The sequence below is a fragment of the Dasypus novemcinctus genome, chromosome 8, assembly GCF_030445035.2.
Source record: "Dasypus novemcinctus isolate mDasNov1 chromosome 8, mDasNov1.1.hap2, whole genome shotgun sequence".
Classification (NCBI taxonomy): Eukaryota; Metazoa; Chordata; class Mammalia; order Cingulata; family Dasypodidae; genus Dasypus; species Dasypus novemcinctus.
Window position 1 is genome coordinate 15,016,144 of NC_080680.1, and position 16,887 is coordinate 15,033,030.

The 16,887-nt window shown below is 43.5% G+C and overlaps 2 protein-coding genes across 2 annotated transcripts in view; one reads left to right on the top strand and one right to left on the bottom strand.

Moving 5' to 3' along the window:
- Positions 1-16,545, top strand: part of IPPK (inositol-pentakisphosphate 2-kinase) — a 67,498-nt gene extending 50,953 nt beyond the window's left edge. The window contains exons 12-13 of the mRNA XM_058301472.1: positions 8,403-8,482; positions 13,364-16,545. Of these exons, the coding sequence (XP_058157455.1) occupies positions 8,403-8,482; positions 13,364-13,589 (306 nt within the window). The 3' untranslated portion in view covers positions 13,590-16,545. The remainder of the gene's footprint in view (positions 1-8,402; positions 8,483-13,363) is intronic.
- The window catches only part of CENPP (centromere protein P), a 431,610-nt gene continuing 427,351 nt past the window's right edge, over positions 12,629-16,887 (bottom strand). Inside the window, exon 8 of the mRNA XM_058301476.2 lies at positions 12,629-16,701. Within this exon, the coding sequence (XP_058157459.1) occupies positions 16,577-16,701 (125 nt within the window). The 3' untranslated portion in view covers positions 12,629-16,576. The remainder of the gene's footprint in view (positions 16,702-16,887) is intronic.

The following is a 16,887-nucleotide window of genomic DNA, read 5'->3' on the forward strand; positions in this document are numbered from 1 at the left end:
TTTTCACCTTTCCAATTTGCTTCAAATGCCAAACAGCTGTATAGAATGGTCGACGTTGAGTTCTTCAGGAACTCTTGTGTAGTTTAAGAGGATCAGCTTCATGATTGCCCTCAATTGGTTGTTGTCAACTTCTCATGGCCAGCCACTATGCTCCTAATCTTCAAGACTCTTGTCTCCTTTGCAAAACTTCTTGAATCACCACTGCACTGTATGTTTGTTAGCACTTCCTGGCCAAATGCATTATTGATGTTTTGAGTTGTCTCTGCTGCTTTATGACCCATTTTGAACTCAAATAAGAAAATCGCTTGAATTTGCTTTTTTGTCTAACATCATTTCCATAGTCTAAAAATATATATAAGGGGAAGTGGACTTGGCCCAATGGATAGGGCGTCCATCTACCACATGGGAGGTCCGTGGTTTAAACCCTGGGCCTCCTTGACCCGTGTGGAGTTGGCCCATGCGCAGTGCTGATGTGCACAAGGAGTGCCCTGCCATGCAGGGGTGTCCCCCACGTAGGGGAGCCCCACGCGCAAGGAGTGCACCCCATAAGGAGAGCCGCCCAGCTCGAAAAAAAGTGCAGCCTGCCCAGGAATGGCGCTGCACACACGGAGAGCTGACACAGCAAGATGCTGCAACAAAAAGAAACACAGATTCCCGGTGCCGCTGATAAGGATAGAAATGGTCACAGAGGAACACGCAGCGAATGGACAGAGAGAGCAGACAACTGGGTGGGGGTGGGGGAAGGGGAGAGAAATAAATAAATCTTAAAAAAATATATATGTATATATAAAAAAGATAAACAGCAAGTAATAAGTCATTAGCAAAGAAAAAGGTGAAAAATGCACATTAAAATTATGTATAACATAACCACATTTATTTAAGAACATAAGCCAATAGCAAATGGCAAATTTCAACAAAGCAAAACTGCAGTTACTTTTGCACCAACCTAAATATTAAGTATATGTATGTTTGGCACACTCTCTTTCCCTTCTGTCTCGTACCATTTTTTCTATATTTTTGAGGCTGTTTTCCTTTCCATGCTTCATTCTGGATGTTCTTTTCTTTACCTATCTTCCAGGTTAACAATAGTCTCCTCAGTTTTTTCCTAGTCTTCTGTTAATTGTCCACTGAATTCTTAACTTTGATTTTGTTTTTTTTAGTTGTAGAATTTCCAAATGGTTCATTTTTTTGGTTTCTAATTTGCCTCTGAAATTTTCAGCTTTGTCTTTTATTCCTGAAAAAAGAGGATTTTTTCCCCCTTGTAGAATCCTTAAATCCATGGCAGTTAAAATTTATTAGTCTTTCTACTGAGAGGTAAATTATATACAACAGTATTGAAAAAGAGTAACTGGCCAGTTATATCTATTATGAATCATTCCAAAGTTGTTCAACAGTGGCCAAGATTCTTTTCTCATATTCCTGTTTGTCTTCCTGATAAAGCTGTGCTAACTGGCTCTTGGCTGGACTGTTTGGATTTGGTTCATCCAACAGAGACTGAATTGATGTGAAGATAGAAGATACATCATCTGTTGGGCTCCATCTGTTCTGAAGGATATCTCAACATATGGTATCATCAGCATACACATTTGGATGAAGCATTTTGGATAAAAACCTTACAGTTGACAGTTTATCTGGATATTCTTCAGAAAATTCTATTATGAATTTTAAAGTACCATCTTCAAAGGGTGTCCCTTCTGGTCCAAATATAAATGCATTCCACTGCATGATGTTGTTTGCAGAATGGCATGTGTATCTGGTACCTCCAATATCTGGAGTCCATGTGGGTCTTTTTTTCTGTCATTTTTATTTTTTCTTCTTTCTTGCCTTATTTACTTATTCATTCATTCTTTCATTCTTGATTTTCATTCATGTTATCTTGTCTTCTTGTACCTGACTATTTTTGGTTGTGTGCCAGACATTGTATTTACAGTTATTTTAAAAATAATGTAAAGCTTAGGATGATATCTTCTTCCAGAGAAGACTTTAGATTTGTTTCTGCCAGGGTCTTGGAAATCACCAGCAAGGTGGGTCACCTTCATACAATTTTGGTAATCCCTTTAAAGCAAATTTGCAGTTCCTGGTACAGCCTATCACCTTCTGGTTCATGTTTAATTTTAAGGTATATCTTAACTCAAAGAGGGAGTTCATGAGGGTTACTGTCCTCATAGCCGCAGAGGCTGGTGTAGTGCCTCCCAGTTGACCCTTCAGAATTGGTACTCCTGCCCTGCCCCAAAGAAAAACATTCCCAAATACTTTTGTCCGCCTTCTGTTCCAGCAGTTCTTTCCTGTTTTGTTAGTTCTGCCTCTAAGCAGATGTTTTTGATATTATGTCCAGCTTTTATAGTTGACCACAGTGCTTTGGGCTGGCTTCAAAATTACCTTGTCCTTCATTACTAGAAATAAAAGTCTACCCCTTTATTTGAACTTTTCTCTATCATTTAATTTGTCCTTCCTTAACTAGAGGTAAGGTTGAACATCTTTTCATATATTTATTGCTTTTTTTGGTCATTTATTTGATTCTTTTCTTTTTTGGGTAGTTTTTCATTTTTCATATTTACCTACAGCAATACATACATATATAATTAAATGACTTGTATTTTATATTTCTTATTACCACAGTTGCTTTTTTTTTAACAAAACCAATATAAATAATAATAATGGTGATTAGGTCAAGTAGGAGATGTTTACTTTGTTTTGCATGTTTTCTACAATGGTGAGGGAGTATGTTTAAAAGCATAGTTTTATAAATTTTATTTTAAATAGGAGTGAGAAAAATTCCACCCGAATTCCCACTGCCTTACCTTGCCCATGGTCCCCATGAGAGTAGGTCTCAGGACTTGCATTGGGTGCATCATGCCAGGTGTCGACAGTCACAAGGAACAGAGCACAGATGTGCTACCAGTTCAATGAGCAGAATATGCATTTCTTTTCTAAAAAATCAGTATCATTAATACATATTAATAAAGCATAGAACCAACAACATGCATTTCTTGCATGATAAGAAATCTCAAGCTCTTGAGGTGGCAGTTGGCTGATTGACTTGATTTTATTGATATTTTTTCCCAAAAAAACAACTTGGTTTTGTTAATTCTCTCTGTTTCTCTCTTCTCTACTTTATTTCTGCTCTAATCTTTATTTTTTCCTTCCTTTTTACTAACTTTGGGTTTAGTTTGCCCTTGTTCTAACTTCCTTTGGTGTGATGTTAGGTTATTGATTTGTGGTCTTCTTATGCAATGTAGGCATTTAGAGCTATAAATTTCCCTCTGTTTGGTATGCTGTGTTTTTGTTTTCATTTGTCTCAAGATATTTCCTAACTTCTCTTTGCTTCTTTGACCTAGTGATTATTTAAAAGTGTGCTAATTTCTGCATATTTGGAAAATTTCCATTTTTTCCTTCCATTATTTACTAATAGCTTTATTCCATTGTGGTTCAAGGATATACTTTGTATGATTTCAGTACTTTTACATTTATTAAGATTTGATTTGTGGCCTAATATATGGTCTATCCTGGAAAATATTCCATGTGTACTTGAGAAGAATGTATGTTCTGTTTTTGTTGGGTAGAGTATTCTATAAATGTCCATTAGGTCTAACTGGTTAATAGTGTTGTTCCAGTTCTGTTTCCTTTTGGCTCTTCTGTTCTGTCAGTTATTAAAAATGGTATACTGAAGGCTCCAACTGTTATTGTAGACCTATTTATCCCTTCAGCTCTGGCAATTTTTGTTTCATAAATTTTGAGACTCTGTTGTGAGGTGCATATATGTTTAAAATCATTATATTTTCTTGCTGGATTGAACTTTTTATCAATAGATTATATCCTTCCTTGGCTCTTATAATCTTTTTGACTTAAAGTCTACTTTGACAATAATATAGCTATTCTATCTCTAATTCAATTAGTGTTTGCATGGAATCTCTCTCTCTACCCTTTTATTTTCAACCTCTTTGGGTCTTTGTACCTAAAATGAGTCTCTTGTAGACAGCACAGAAATGGATCATGGTTTTTCTTCCAGTCTTCCAATCTCTGTCTTTTAATAGTAGAGTTCAATATGTTGGCTTTTTATTAAAAATTTTTTTTTCTGAGGTACTGGGGCTGGGGAATGAACCTAGGGCCTTGTAAGTGGGAAGCTGGCACTCAACCACTGAGCCACATTGGCTCCCCTCAGTTTATTTTTTTATTTCTTTGCTTGTTGTTTGTTTTCTTGTTTTTAGGAGGCACCAGAAATTGAACCCGGGACCTCCCATGTGGAAAACAGGCACTCAACAGTCCCTCTGTTGCCATTTAAGATAATAACTGAGAAGGAAGGATTTACTTATGCCATTTTACTGTTTATTTTCTGTATGTCTTGTGTGATTTTTGTTCCTCAATTACTCCATTACTGGTTTTCCTTGTATTTAGTTGCTCTGTTGTATGTACCATTTAGATTCCCTTCTTCTTTCTTTTCTCTTTATTTTTTAGTTATTTTCTTAGTGGCTACCTTTGTAAATATAGTTAACATATTAAACTAATAACAACCTAGTTCAATTAGTACCAGCCTAGTTTCAGCATTATACAAAATCTCTAGTCATATATCTGTGTTTCAGATTACATCTTATATGTTGTATATCCATTAACAAAGACTTAAAATGTTATTTTACACATTCACCTGTTAAGTCATATAGGGGAAAAAAGCAGTTACAAATCAAAAGTACAGTGATACAGGATTATATATTTACCTATGTAGTGACCCTTATCAATATTCTTTTTTTTTTTTTTAAGGTTTATTTTACTTATTTATTTCTCCCCACCTCCTTGTTGTTTGCAGTTCCTATGTCTGTTTGTTGTGTGCTCATCTTCTTTTTTTTGGAGGCACTGGGAACTGAACCTTGGCCCTCCCATATGGGAGGGGGGTACCTAATTGTTTGAGCCATCTCTGCTCCCTGCTTTGTTGAGTCTCATTATGTTTTCCTCCTTGTGTCTCGTGCATCATCTTATTGTGTCAGCTCACTGTGCCAGCCTCTCTTGTCAGCTTGCTGTCTTACTTGTCTTCTTTAGGAGGCACCGGGAACTGAACCTGGGACCTCCTGTGTGGTAGGCAGGAGCTCAGTAGTTTGAGCTACATCTGCTTCCCCCAATGTTCTTTATTTCTCTTATAGCTTTGAGTTACTGTCTATTGTCCTTTTTATTTCAGCCTGAAGGACTCCTTTTAGCATTTCTTATAGGACAGGTCTTCTGGTAACTCTTTCAGTTTTGTTTTGTATGTAAATGCCTTGATTTCTCTTTCATTTTTGAAAGATAGTTTTGTGGATATTAAATTCTTGGTTGATAGTTTCATTCTTTAGGGACTTTAAATATGCCATCCCACTGTCTTTTGGCATCCATGATTTCTGATGTGAAATCCAGTGTTAATCTTATTGGCGATCTCTTGTATGTGACAAGTCACTTCTTTCTTGCTGCTGTCAAATCCTCTCGTTGTATTTGGATTTTGACAATTTTGCTATAATGCGTCTTGGTGTAAATCTCTTGGAGTCTATACTGCTTGGAGTTCATTGAGCATCCTAGATGTGTCCATTCGTGCCTTTCATCATATTTGGGAGTTATCTAGACATGATTTCTTCAAATACTTTTTCTCCTCCCCCATCTGCTATCCTTCTGGGACTCCAGTGCTGCATATGTTGAGACACTTGATGGCATCCCACCAGTCCCTCAGGCTCTGTTCATTTGTCTTCATTATTTTTTCTTTTTTCTCCTCATACTGGATAATTTCAATTCTTGTCTTCAAGTTCACTGATCCTTTCTTCTGCCTGTTCAAATCTGCTGTTGAGTCTATCTAATGAGTTTTTCATTTCAATTATTGTACCCTACAGCTCCAAGTTTGTATTTGGTTCTTTTTCTATAATTTCCATCTCTAGTTTCTTCCAACAGTGTTTTCCTAATGTCCTTTATCTCTTTGAATATGGGTTCCTTTAGCTCACTGAACATATTTAAGACAGTTAATTTAAAGTCTTTGACAAATATTCCCAGGGTTTGAGCTTCCTCAGGGATGGTTTCTGGCAAAATCTTTTTTTCCTGTGAATGGGCCACACTTTCCTGTTTCTTTGTGTTTTGTAATTTTTTGGTTGAGAACTGGACATTCTGAGTATTATGTAGTTATAATTCTGGAAATCTGGTTCTCCTACTCTGGGGTTACAAGGTTTTTGTTGTTGTTGAGGGCTGGAGCTATCAATTTATGATTTTTCCAACTTTTTTGCTCCTAAATGAAGAATGAAAGGAGAAAATAGGAAAAAAAAAAGTACTACTTCTTTAAGACTTCTTTGCCTCTTTTGCCTGATAGGTTTGGTACAATGTCTGCCCTCAGAGCCAGGGCTAGCCCCTCAGTGATCTGAAGTAGTTGATCAAAAGCAATGGTCAGTGATCAGAGCACACCCTGGATTTTGGGTTTTAGAGCCCACCCTGGCACCAACAAGCTGTACCAGGAGCCTGCCACGTGGTTGGTGGATGGGAGCTGGTAGCTGCTGCAGGGATGTGTCTTAGTTTGTCAAAGGGCTACTGATGCAAGTACCAGAAATGAGTTGGCCTTTATAATTGGAATTGAATTTAGGGTAAAAGCTTACAGTTCTGAGGCTGTGAAATGTCCAAATCAAGGCACCAATAGAGGTGCTTTCTCGCCAAAGTCAGCTACTAGTGATCCTGGGGTCTGCCATGTGGTGAAGCAAGAAGTCAGCTCATCTCTGCCGAGGTCCCTGCCGAGGTCCTCTCTGGTCCCGGCTGGTGACCAGGCTCACAACTTGGCTCTTTCCAGCCTCCTCTCTCTGTCTCAGCGGCTCTACTTTCTTCCAGGTTCAGCTGTGGCCTATCAGGCATAGGGCTAGTCTCTTCAGCCTTGAGCTGCCCCGAGGGCCCAGCCTCTTGGGGACTTGTGCTTGATCTTTGGCTGCTGGTGATCCTCGAGTCCTCCCTCACTTGGCAGGTCAAAAACGGCGGCTTCTCTTCTCTGTGTGTCTCTCTCTGTCTCCATTTATAAGACCTAGCAAGACTAAAAAGTCATGCCTCACTGACGTAGACCTGTCAAAAGGGCCCCACGCCCACAGGAATCGATTAGTTCAAGGACATAGTGTTTTCCTTTTTGGGATTCATAAAATAACTTCAGACTGTCTCAGATGGTGAAATGCACTGATATTTATAGCAGTTTACCAGCCTCCTCTCCGTCTTCTTCCTTGGCTACTGCAGTGTACAGGGTTTCAAAAGAGTTGATTTAGACAGTTCCTGCTGGTTCGGCAGTGCTTTCTGCTTGGCCATCTCCTGACATTTCCTCTTCACTTGATATATTTTTTATATTGATTCTCTGTTATAAGTTGTAAATATTTCCTCCCGGTCTTTCACTTGTCTTATTTTAAAATTATGATTGAATATGATAAGGTATTCAGAGCTGTCAGTCTTTTATGGCTTTGGGGTTTTGTGTCTTGCTTAGAAAGTCCTGCCCTATGCTAAAAACATAATAAATATTCTCCTATCCCTTATATTTGCCCACATTTTCTTCCCCATACCATGGTTAAAATTTTGGTGACTGTCCTTTCTGCTCTCTCTGTACATCTGTTTTTATGTAAGTTGGATCCTACAAAATGCACTGTGTGTTGTTTTAGTCAGTGCCTGTGGAGATACTGACATATCTCCAGGTCAGTCACTGCAGATTGGCATCTCCAGGTCAATCACTGCAGATTGGTGTGTGCTTGTAGCCTGGTATATCAGAGTGCAAACTTCAGGGCCAAACCAGGTTTGAGTCCCAGCGCTGCCCTTCACCAGCTGGACAAGTTACTCTGTGTTTCCTCATCTATAAAATGCAAATGCTAGCAGTGCCTGCTTCTTTGGGTTGCAGGCCCAAGGTTTCTTCTTCCTACAGCCTCCTTTGTGACGGCCGTGTAGTATTCCAGCTTCTGGGTAGGGCCTCACCTCCCAAAGCAGTCTCCTGGTGCACGCTGAGGCTATCTTCGGCCTTTTTTGTTACAAGCTGTGCCCTGCTCAGCAGCCTCTGTGTGTCTTCCTGGTGTGGAGGAAGGCTCGTGCAGCACTGTTGGTGTGCAGCACCCCAATGCACCAACAGACCTGGGCTTCCAGCCTGGGAGGAGGATTCCTGTTCTCCTTCCAAAGACAGACACATGGAAGACAGATACTAAGTAATAAGTTCCAGGGTTTGGAATTAGGAGTCTATAGACTTCTTGCATTGACAAAGTCAAAGGGCAGGGCTGCCATGGAGCGGCGTCCTCTGGGGTTGGGCTGTGTGCCAGGGGCTCTTGATGCCTCCTGCCTGGGGGCCGACTGCCCTGATAAGCCCTCACGGGCTCCAGACGTGGCTTGTTAGCTGGGAGGGCCAGCGGTGCCTCCTGGAGGCTCCGTCGGGGCCTGCGCTGACCTCTCCTCCCCTGCAGGTCCAGCAGTACCGCGTCGCCATGACCGCCAAGGACTGCTCCATCATGATCGCCCTCTCCCCGCGCCTGCAGGACGAAAGGTGAGGGCCGCTGGGGGTGCCCAGGCTGGGCTCGTGGGAGTTGTTTGGTATTTACAAAATTACCACTTTTCCCGTGTTTCTAGACCCCCTGACAGGACCGCATGTATTCACAGAGGCTGATCGCCAAGGCCGCCTCAGTATCAAGGGGCTTAACTCTTGCTTTCTATGAGCTTGCAATTCCATCCAAAAGACATTTATGGAGGATAACTAAAAATGGTTGTTTTATTAAAGTAAAAACTAGTATTATTCTCTAAGAAAATATAAGGACTTTGAAGCAGTTTGGATATTATTGTACAAATTCCCCTCTCTCAAAGAAAACCCCAAACCCCATCAGGAGTCCTCTGAAATCTGAGGTGTTGGAGGTTTCCAAGAGCTTTGTTCCTCAATTTTCTACCATAGCAGCATGATTTTCTGACCTTTACAGCCATCTCAGTCATGTAGAAGCCTTTTAAAACAGTGGTTTTGTTTTTGTTGTTGTTTTTTTGCTGCTGCTCCTTCTGAGTAACTTACACGGGATTTGCAGCATCTCTTTCTGGTTTAGCCCTGAACCTCACTGCTGCCATCCAGTCCTGGGCGGAGCCTGCTGGTGTTCTTGTAGTAATTAGATAGCCTTGATCTTCTCATAGTAATTTCTTGTCTTCAGGGGTGCCACATTCCACACAAAGTATTTACTAAATATTTTGCATTCTTCCCAATGATTATTAATCTTCCATATTTTTCTGGGTCAGGATGACCTTTGTTGCTGGCTGCTGGCCATGAGTTTTTCTCATGCCTTTGAACTAAACTGTCTCCAGGGAGTCCTGGCAGGCACAGAATTGTCCACTTTCCAAGAAGAGGTACTGAGGAAGCATTTATCAGGCATAACTGAAAAGCAAACAAACGTTGTTCAATGTAGTTGAAAAAATCCTATTATAGCTTAAGAAAATATTCTCAGTGTTTAGTTATGATTAATAATTAATTTGTGGGAGAAAATCCACAGAGTCCTTTGTATCCCCCACCTTCCTGTATCAAGGATGCAGTTAGGAAACGGGAATGTTTGAATGCAGGGGGCTCTGATAAAGATGCAGAAAAGATTGGTTCAAAGGCTAAAGGCAGGGTGGGATTTGCAGGTAGACTTGGATTTCTTTCCTCCAGGGGCTGCACGTCGTTCAGTCCTGGTGCAGTGGGTAGAAAGCAGACACAGCACAAGGGCTTTAGCTGAGGGTCCAGGCTCCTCAACTGTGCCCTGGCGGCAGCAGAAACTGACTCACTGGGAGAGGGAAGGGGGCCCGAGGCCATGGGGTGCTCCAGGCTTGGGGTGGACGCAGGGCAGCACCACTCACGAGGCACCACACCTGGTCAGCCTTGGCTGAAGAAAGCTGGGAAAGACGGGTTGGTGGATTGGCTGTGACGGGAACAGTGAGGAGGCAGGGGCTCAGGGCACCAACGGGCAACTCAGAGAGATGTAAACGGCAAGATGTGTGGAAAGGGCTCAGCCCAACCGCTTTAAAACGACATCCTTCTCCTTTTTCTCCCCTTTGCCTTTGTCAAATTGGCCAAGATTTTTTTTTTAATAATAAGTGTAAAAAAAAAGAAAACTCAATGTGAAGAAATTGAGGTAATAATGGCACGCTCAGTCCTAGAGTGCACATTTTTACAGTACTTCTTGTCCCCATGATTTCACTTTCAGGAATTCATATCTGTGGGATCACCAGAGGCCCCCGTACTGTATTAGAATGCCTCTTGCAGCATTATTTTGATTTGAAAAATTTGAAAACCACTAAATGTTAAAAATAAGGAAATGGTTAAATTATGAGGCAGTCACTTGCTTATTCTATTTATAAATTTGTAACCTCTTTTTATCATTTAACATTTGAGCATGAGCGCTTTCCCAAGCCATTAGAGGCACATTCAGTGACTGCAGAAGATAGTGAAGAAAGGGACCAAAGCTGCTCTGTCGGCAGCTTTTACACTTTCCTGTATTTCCTGTATATTCTGTAATAAATATTAATTATAGTTAAAGAAATGAGGTAAAACACAAATTAAAGACAAAAGATAGTATGGTGGAAAGCATGTCCAGTCTCAAGTGTTTGATAAGCAGTAGCTTAAGAGAGATTATCACGTAATCTCAAAATGTTAAAAAAATATATTAGCATTGTATTTGAAAAGTTTTGCCAGCAGATGTGTACTTTAGATTTTGGAGGAAGTTAATGTAGAATGTTGAAGAGGGATGGGATGCCTTGAAGAAATTCTGACCATCATTTCCAGAAGATTCTGAAGAGGAAGGAAAGGGTGAAACGACTTCAGGTGCAGGGCAGCCTCCGGTGGGCTCTGATTCCAGAAGGGCTGTGACCTGGTCCCCGTGAGAGACCAGCTCTCACAAAGCCCGCCTTTGGCACTGACGCTGAGGGAGGCAGGGCGTGGAGCAGAAGGAGGGCCATGGCGGGAGCGGGGGCCAGAGGTGGGCCGGAGGAGGCAGGACTTACCTGACAGCCCCTGCCGCATCTGGGGGAGGGGACTGCAGAGGACGCGTGGGGCAGCCCAGGTGTCAGGGAAATGAAGCCGGCGTGGGGGAAGAGTAGGTTAGGGTCTCACTGGCATAGAGAGGAGGGGTCCTTTGAAGGAGGTGAGCACCCCAGGCAGGGGCTCTTGGCTCGGGGTGTGGCTGTCAGGAGTTCTGATTGCGGCAAGGTCACTGCTCTGCTTCTCCTTGCAAAGGTGCCCTGGCTCTAAGCCTCCCACAGAGAGGTGACCCCACCCACACCACCCCCTTATGGCAAAATCAGAGACAAACCAAGGCTAGAAATTGTCACGGTCATCTTTGCATCCTCGCGATGCTGTTCTCTTGGGTACAAAACCTTAGACTAAATTTATATTCATAAACAATCTACAGCTCACAAATAGATGAATTATATTTTCATTTATCACATCAACTAAAATAAACGACTAAACTAAGGGTTCTTCAGCCTGCTTTGCTCTGTCTGCCCTGTCATGAAAAGAAAGAGTATGATCTTGAGCTGGATTCCACCGTCACTGGCAGGCGTTTAGCCTGTGGGAAGTAGGATGGCTGTGACAGGTGGTGGTCCACCAGAGCCCAGACACTGTCCTTTGTCTCTGGGACTCCTACTGCTTGTCTTTGCTGCTCTGAGCGCAGCCCGGGGCAGCAGCTGCTGGCCTCAGTGTGCTCTACCCCAGTTCCTTGCCATGCCTTGAATGACACTGTTCCCGGCAGCCTTGCTCCCTGGTCACACTCCCAGTTGGTCAGTGCCCCAGAACAGACACATGCCAGGCAGAGGCGGGGATGGGGCGCTCCTCCAGGTGGAATGTAGTCACCCCTCTCCAGTGTCTGAAGTTGCCAGGAGAGCACTCACGGCCGTGGCACAAGGGGAAGCCTGGCTCCGGGGATGCTCGTCCTAGGAGATCCCTCCAAGTCTGAGCCCCAGGGCAGATGAGTGTCAGAAAAGAAGTTTTATTTGTTAGGAGTGGCCTGAATTGCCAACTGCTGCTGTTGGCTCCTGTGGAGTGGTGGGAACCAGTGCCATCAGATCGTGCTTTCGCCAGTCTCCACATGAAGGGTTTCTTCTTAAAAAAAAATCCTTACCATCTTTATGTCATGGCATTTATCATGGCATTTGACATGAGAAATTGAGGTGTCCTTTAAAAATATGTAGTTTCTGTCAAATGCCAGAAATGTGAACTGTCCCAGCCCAGGTGCACTGAGCTTCAGGTTTCAGGCCTCAGGGCTGAGCAGGCTTCTGGCCTGGTGGCCTTGGGTGACAGCAGCTCTGCCTGTAAGAATAGGGCTGGCCAGGATAGTCCCAGGCCCTTCCCAGCTCAGAGAGTACAAGGCTGAAGCAGGACCTTGATTTGCAAATGTGTTATTTGTTGTTCTTTACTATTCTGGAGAGAATAGGTAGTGATTCTAGCAGCTGAGCCAATTATTTATTTCTCCTATAAACAAGATTCTGGAGCAGGAATTTGTAAAGGCCATTAAGTGTGATTGTGGGCCTCAGATTAGCATCATCAAAACATGAAAATATTTATTGACTCCTTCCCACTCCCAGGCAGAAGCTATCAGAGTTGGTGTGTTTGTGTGTTTTAATGTTGTTTTCTGAATCTAAAAGAGTAGTAAGTATGGGGAAATCATGACCCCAGAATTCTTGGGCTAAACTGAGTTTATATAATTTATTTGACCAGTCATTTGAATGCTTAGTATTGTGCAAAGCACTCTGAAAGCTAAGTGTGATACACAGCAATCTTCGTACAAGATTCAGGACACTCAGATTATTTTGGTACAAGCATATGAGTAACCCAATGCTTGAAAATTAAAAACAAAACAAAACAGAAAAAACCCTCAAAGCTAAGCTCTAAGAAAACATACAAAGCACTGCAGATATGATTTGAGATGAGAAACACGAAACCAAGTCTCTCTGTCCAAATGTGAAAAGCATAAGGGAACATAAGTTTCTCACCAGACATGGGGAAAAGGCTCATAAAGAGAAGTCTGTTCTCATTATTCCATCCATTCAGCTGTTGAATGGCCAAACCCGCTTTTTTCCTTTTCCCTTGGTTTTGTAATACTTGGCTCATGATAAAGTGACTTTTTCAGCATTCGTTTATACCATTGGGATATGGGGGATATTAAACACATATTCTGCATAATTGTTTTTCCATCTTTGTCAGTCCGCTAACCCTTCCTCATTCGAGGTAATTTCTTTGTTGTGTTATGGTGCGCTGGCCTGTAGCACAGCAGGCCCCCTGCCTTGGAGAAACTTCTTCATGGGCTAATGCACACAGCTGACACAGATGGAGTGGTACACACAGCATGAGTGCTTTTTGTGAGTTGGGGTGAGAGGCTCTGGAAGGTTTGTGTATTCTGAGGATTGCATTTTGTATTTCCAGCTCTGATCAAAGGCCCGTTGTCCCTTCATCAAAATCCAGATTTGCCTTTTCGGTTTCTGTGCTGGACCTTGACCTGAAGCCCTATGAAAGCATCCCTCATCAGTACAAACTGGATGGCAAGATAGTCAACTATTATTCAAAGACTGTACATGCCAAAGATGACGCTGTGATGTCAGCTAGGTTCAAGGAAAATGAAGATTGCACATTAGTTCTCCATAAGGTCTAACTTATTTCCTGCAGTATTTTTGGACTGGAACATAGAATGTGAAAGCTTAATGATAGAGCTATTTTCTGGTGTGTTCGGGGACTTTGGCTGTGAATGTTTTTGCTTTAACCCTTGCTGAAGTATAATTGCTTCTCAGAAACATGGAATCGAGTAGCACTAGACGCATCTTCCAGGAGAAGCGGTGTATCGATGCAAACCCAGCAATGTGCTCGTTCCCAGATGGCCTCCATGTTCTTCAAACAGCGTCCGTGAAGCACTGGGAAGACATTCTGGGTAATTCTTCATTCAACCAGGGCTCATGTCTAATTCTGTAATGCAAAAAGCCTTATTGTTAAGAACCAAGGTTTGGATCTCCTGACACTATACTAACTTAGAAAACTTGAATTATCACACACATCTTACAGTTTGGATTTTTAAGGAAACATGGCTACTACTGGAATTTTTCCCTAGCTGAGTTACATGGTTACTTTTTAAATGCAAGCCACACGTTGAAAACAGGTTTCTAGGCAATTCCTTACTGCAGAGCGTGAGAGTGTTGGTCAGTGTGGACGACTGTTTTGAGCAGTCTAGACTCAGGGTCCCTGTGGAGATGTGGCTGTTGGAAGTCCCTGTGGTGCTTGCACAGGGCCAGCGGGAGGTGGAGACCCAGATCAGTGATGGACACCACTTGCTCACGCATTTACCCCCCTCCCCCAACGAGTTTATCTTCCACTTTAAGGAGAGAAAAGGCGTTCTTTCCCCCCTGGATTTGCTGCTGTAGAGACTGAAGGCAGAGCTGCAGCTCGCCGAGTGGCCAGTGGGCTGGGGTGGGCGCTGCGCTTGGGACGGGCTTCTGTAGCCTCGGCATTCTGACGTTTCAGGTGCTAGGCGCCTCCAGCCGATTCTGCCCGAGCCAGCACGTCAAGTCCTTCCCCTTCTCCCAGGGACTCTTACCTCCCTCTGGTTTGCGTTGAGACATGGGGTGTTTGTGAGCCCCACGGTCCTGGTGTTGGGTTGCTCTGGGACCCCTCCCCTAGTTGGGTGCTGGCGGAAGGCCCTGCTTCCTGAAGACAAGCTCCTCGTGGTTGGCGCCGAGAGGTTTCTTCTTGGAGTCACCAAAAGTGTGCCCAGCTGCTATGAAAACTGCCTGGAACCTTGACTTCAGTTTTTTATTCTATGGTAGTTTATACAGATTGATTATTTATATGACTTGGAGGGGCTAATGAAGGCTTATTGTAACATAGTTTTAGTGAAACCATGGAATTGTATGAAAATTCTACATAAAAAATGAGGAAAATATTTTGCTGATTGTAAATTTTTGTGGGAAATTTTGTGGTAACTTGAGTATTATACTTGTTTGAGTCAAGCCAGCTCTTTTAGAATTTGTTGTTCATTTTTCTCCTAATATGGCATCTTTATTCTGCACTCAAGAGGCGCAAAAAGATACCTACACATTTGGACACTTTATTGCTACCTTCCTGTATTTCAAACCGTATACATCTAGTACATGTGCAGTGTGTGCATTCCTCTCCAAGATCTGGTCTTTTGAAATTGTACACGGGGCCTTTGGAGATCTCTGAAGACAGTGGCTGCAGATGTCTAGAGTGGCAAGGCCGCTGGCTCCCTGTCTCTGTGTTGTTTGTAACTTGAGGTGGTTCATTGCTTTTGGCCTGAGGCTGAGGTCGCCCCGCTCAGGACGATGCTACCCTGCTGCCCGTCTGTGGGGCATGGATGGCGCGACCCCTGCAGTGAGGCCACGTGCTGGCCAGGGCACTCCAGGCTGGGCCGGGCGGCTCCGCTGGCCTTCCTTGCCTGCTTCTGGGCAGCTTCCACCCGGGGCTTGTTAGAGTTTCTGTACTAAAACAAACAGCTCTGTTTGGGGGAAGAAGAAAATAGAGGAAGCCTCTCCCCCTGCTGCCCTGACTCACAGACCCGGCCTTGGGCTGCGCTGGCGTGGGCCCCGCAGTCGCAGCTGTGGCGAGCCCCCGAGCAGGGCCTTGCCTGGCGGTGCTGCTGCTGTGGATGCTTTTCCTGCCAAGACAGGCTGCCTTGGCCTCCACCCTGACCCTGCGGCCTGCTGCATTTGCTCAGACTCCAGCTTGATGGCTCCTTCCCTGTCTGTGGTACTCATCTGTTTGAAAACAATGGTTTTTCTTCGTTCTAATAGCAACTGCAGTGGGTGGCCGAGGTGCTTAGTGCAGCCAGGACTATTACAGCACTTTTAAAGCTGTGGGTGGCAACACTTACACTCCGTCAGTCTTTAATAAAGAACACCGTCTCTGTTGTGAAAAGGGATTTCCTCTGGTGGTGGGGTGGGTGCTAAGGCCCAAGTGTGAAGGGGACAGCACTCTCCTTGCCATCTTACTGTATGTTTTTTAAAGCTAACAGCTCTGCTTTTTTTCTTGTGGAAGACCAAGAAAAGTGAATGTCAGAAGACTCTTTGGGTGACGCTCAACAAGTACATGCCTCCAAGTGCTGCTTTCCTCACGGGACGGGGAGTCTCCGAGAGACGTCCACGCACTCGAAGAGGGCAGAACGCAAGGGCCTGGAACACACAGGGTTTCATGTGGGGTATCTGGGAAACATTTTCAAAGCGAGGCTAGAGCAGCAGGTTGCCCCTCTGGAATGCCCTCGCTGCCGGGGCGCGGTGTCGGGGAAGCCCGGGCTGGCAGAGCAGTGCCCGGCTGCGCTGTGGCGGCTGGGGTGCGCGTGTGCAGAGCCCCTCTCCAGGCGTTTACGAGGATGCATAACCACTCCTGGTACACTGACTCAAATGTTAAGCTTATTTAAAAAATACACTATACATGTCACTTATTTGGCATTTTGTATTTAAATAGCTATATTTATTTTTCATGTCATGACAATTTATATATACTGTGCCATAATTGCATAGATAGCATGTTTTAAGGGTTTGGTTTCTAAACGGAAAATAGCAAATGTTTATATTCAATAAAATTATAAACTGCCTAGTGCAGCATCTTCTTTCCACAGTGTTCACTTTTTGGGAACTAGTTCCCTGTGCAAAATGCATTGATCAGGCTTTCTAGAGCGGCTTCAATTCCAAGCACACCCAGCAGGGTTCGGAAGCTGTGAGGAGCGCTTTCTATAACTTTCTTCTTGTCCAGCTCCAGGGCTATAAAGGAAACATAAACCAGGTAAGAAACTTCCCTGTGACGGGCTTCGGGTTTAGTGTTTCCTCCTAGTGTTTGCCTCACCACTGTCACTCCCCAAGAGCTTGGGGGACCACCCTCCTGACGGGCCTCCCTGAAAGCGACTCCTGCAGAATTCCATCCGCAGGGTGCTCTTAAACGAACCATTG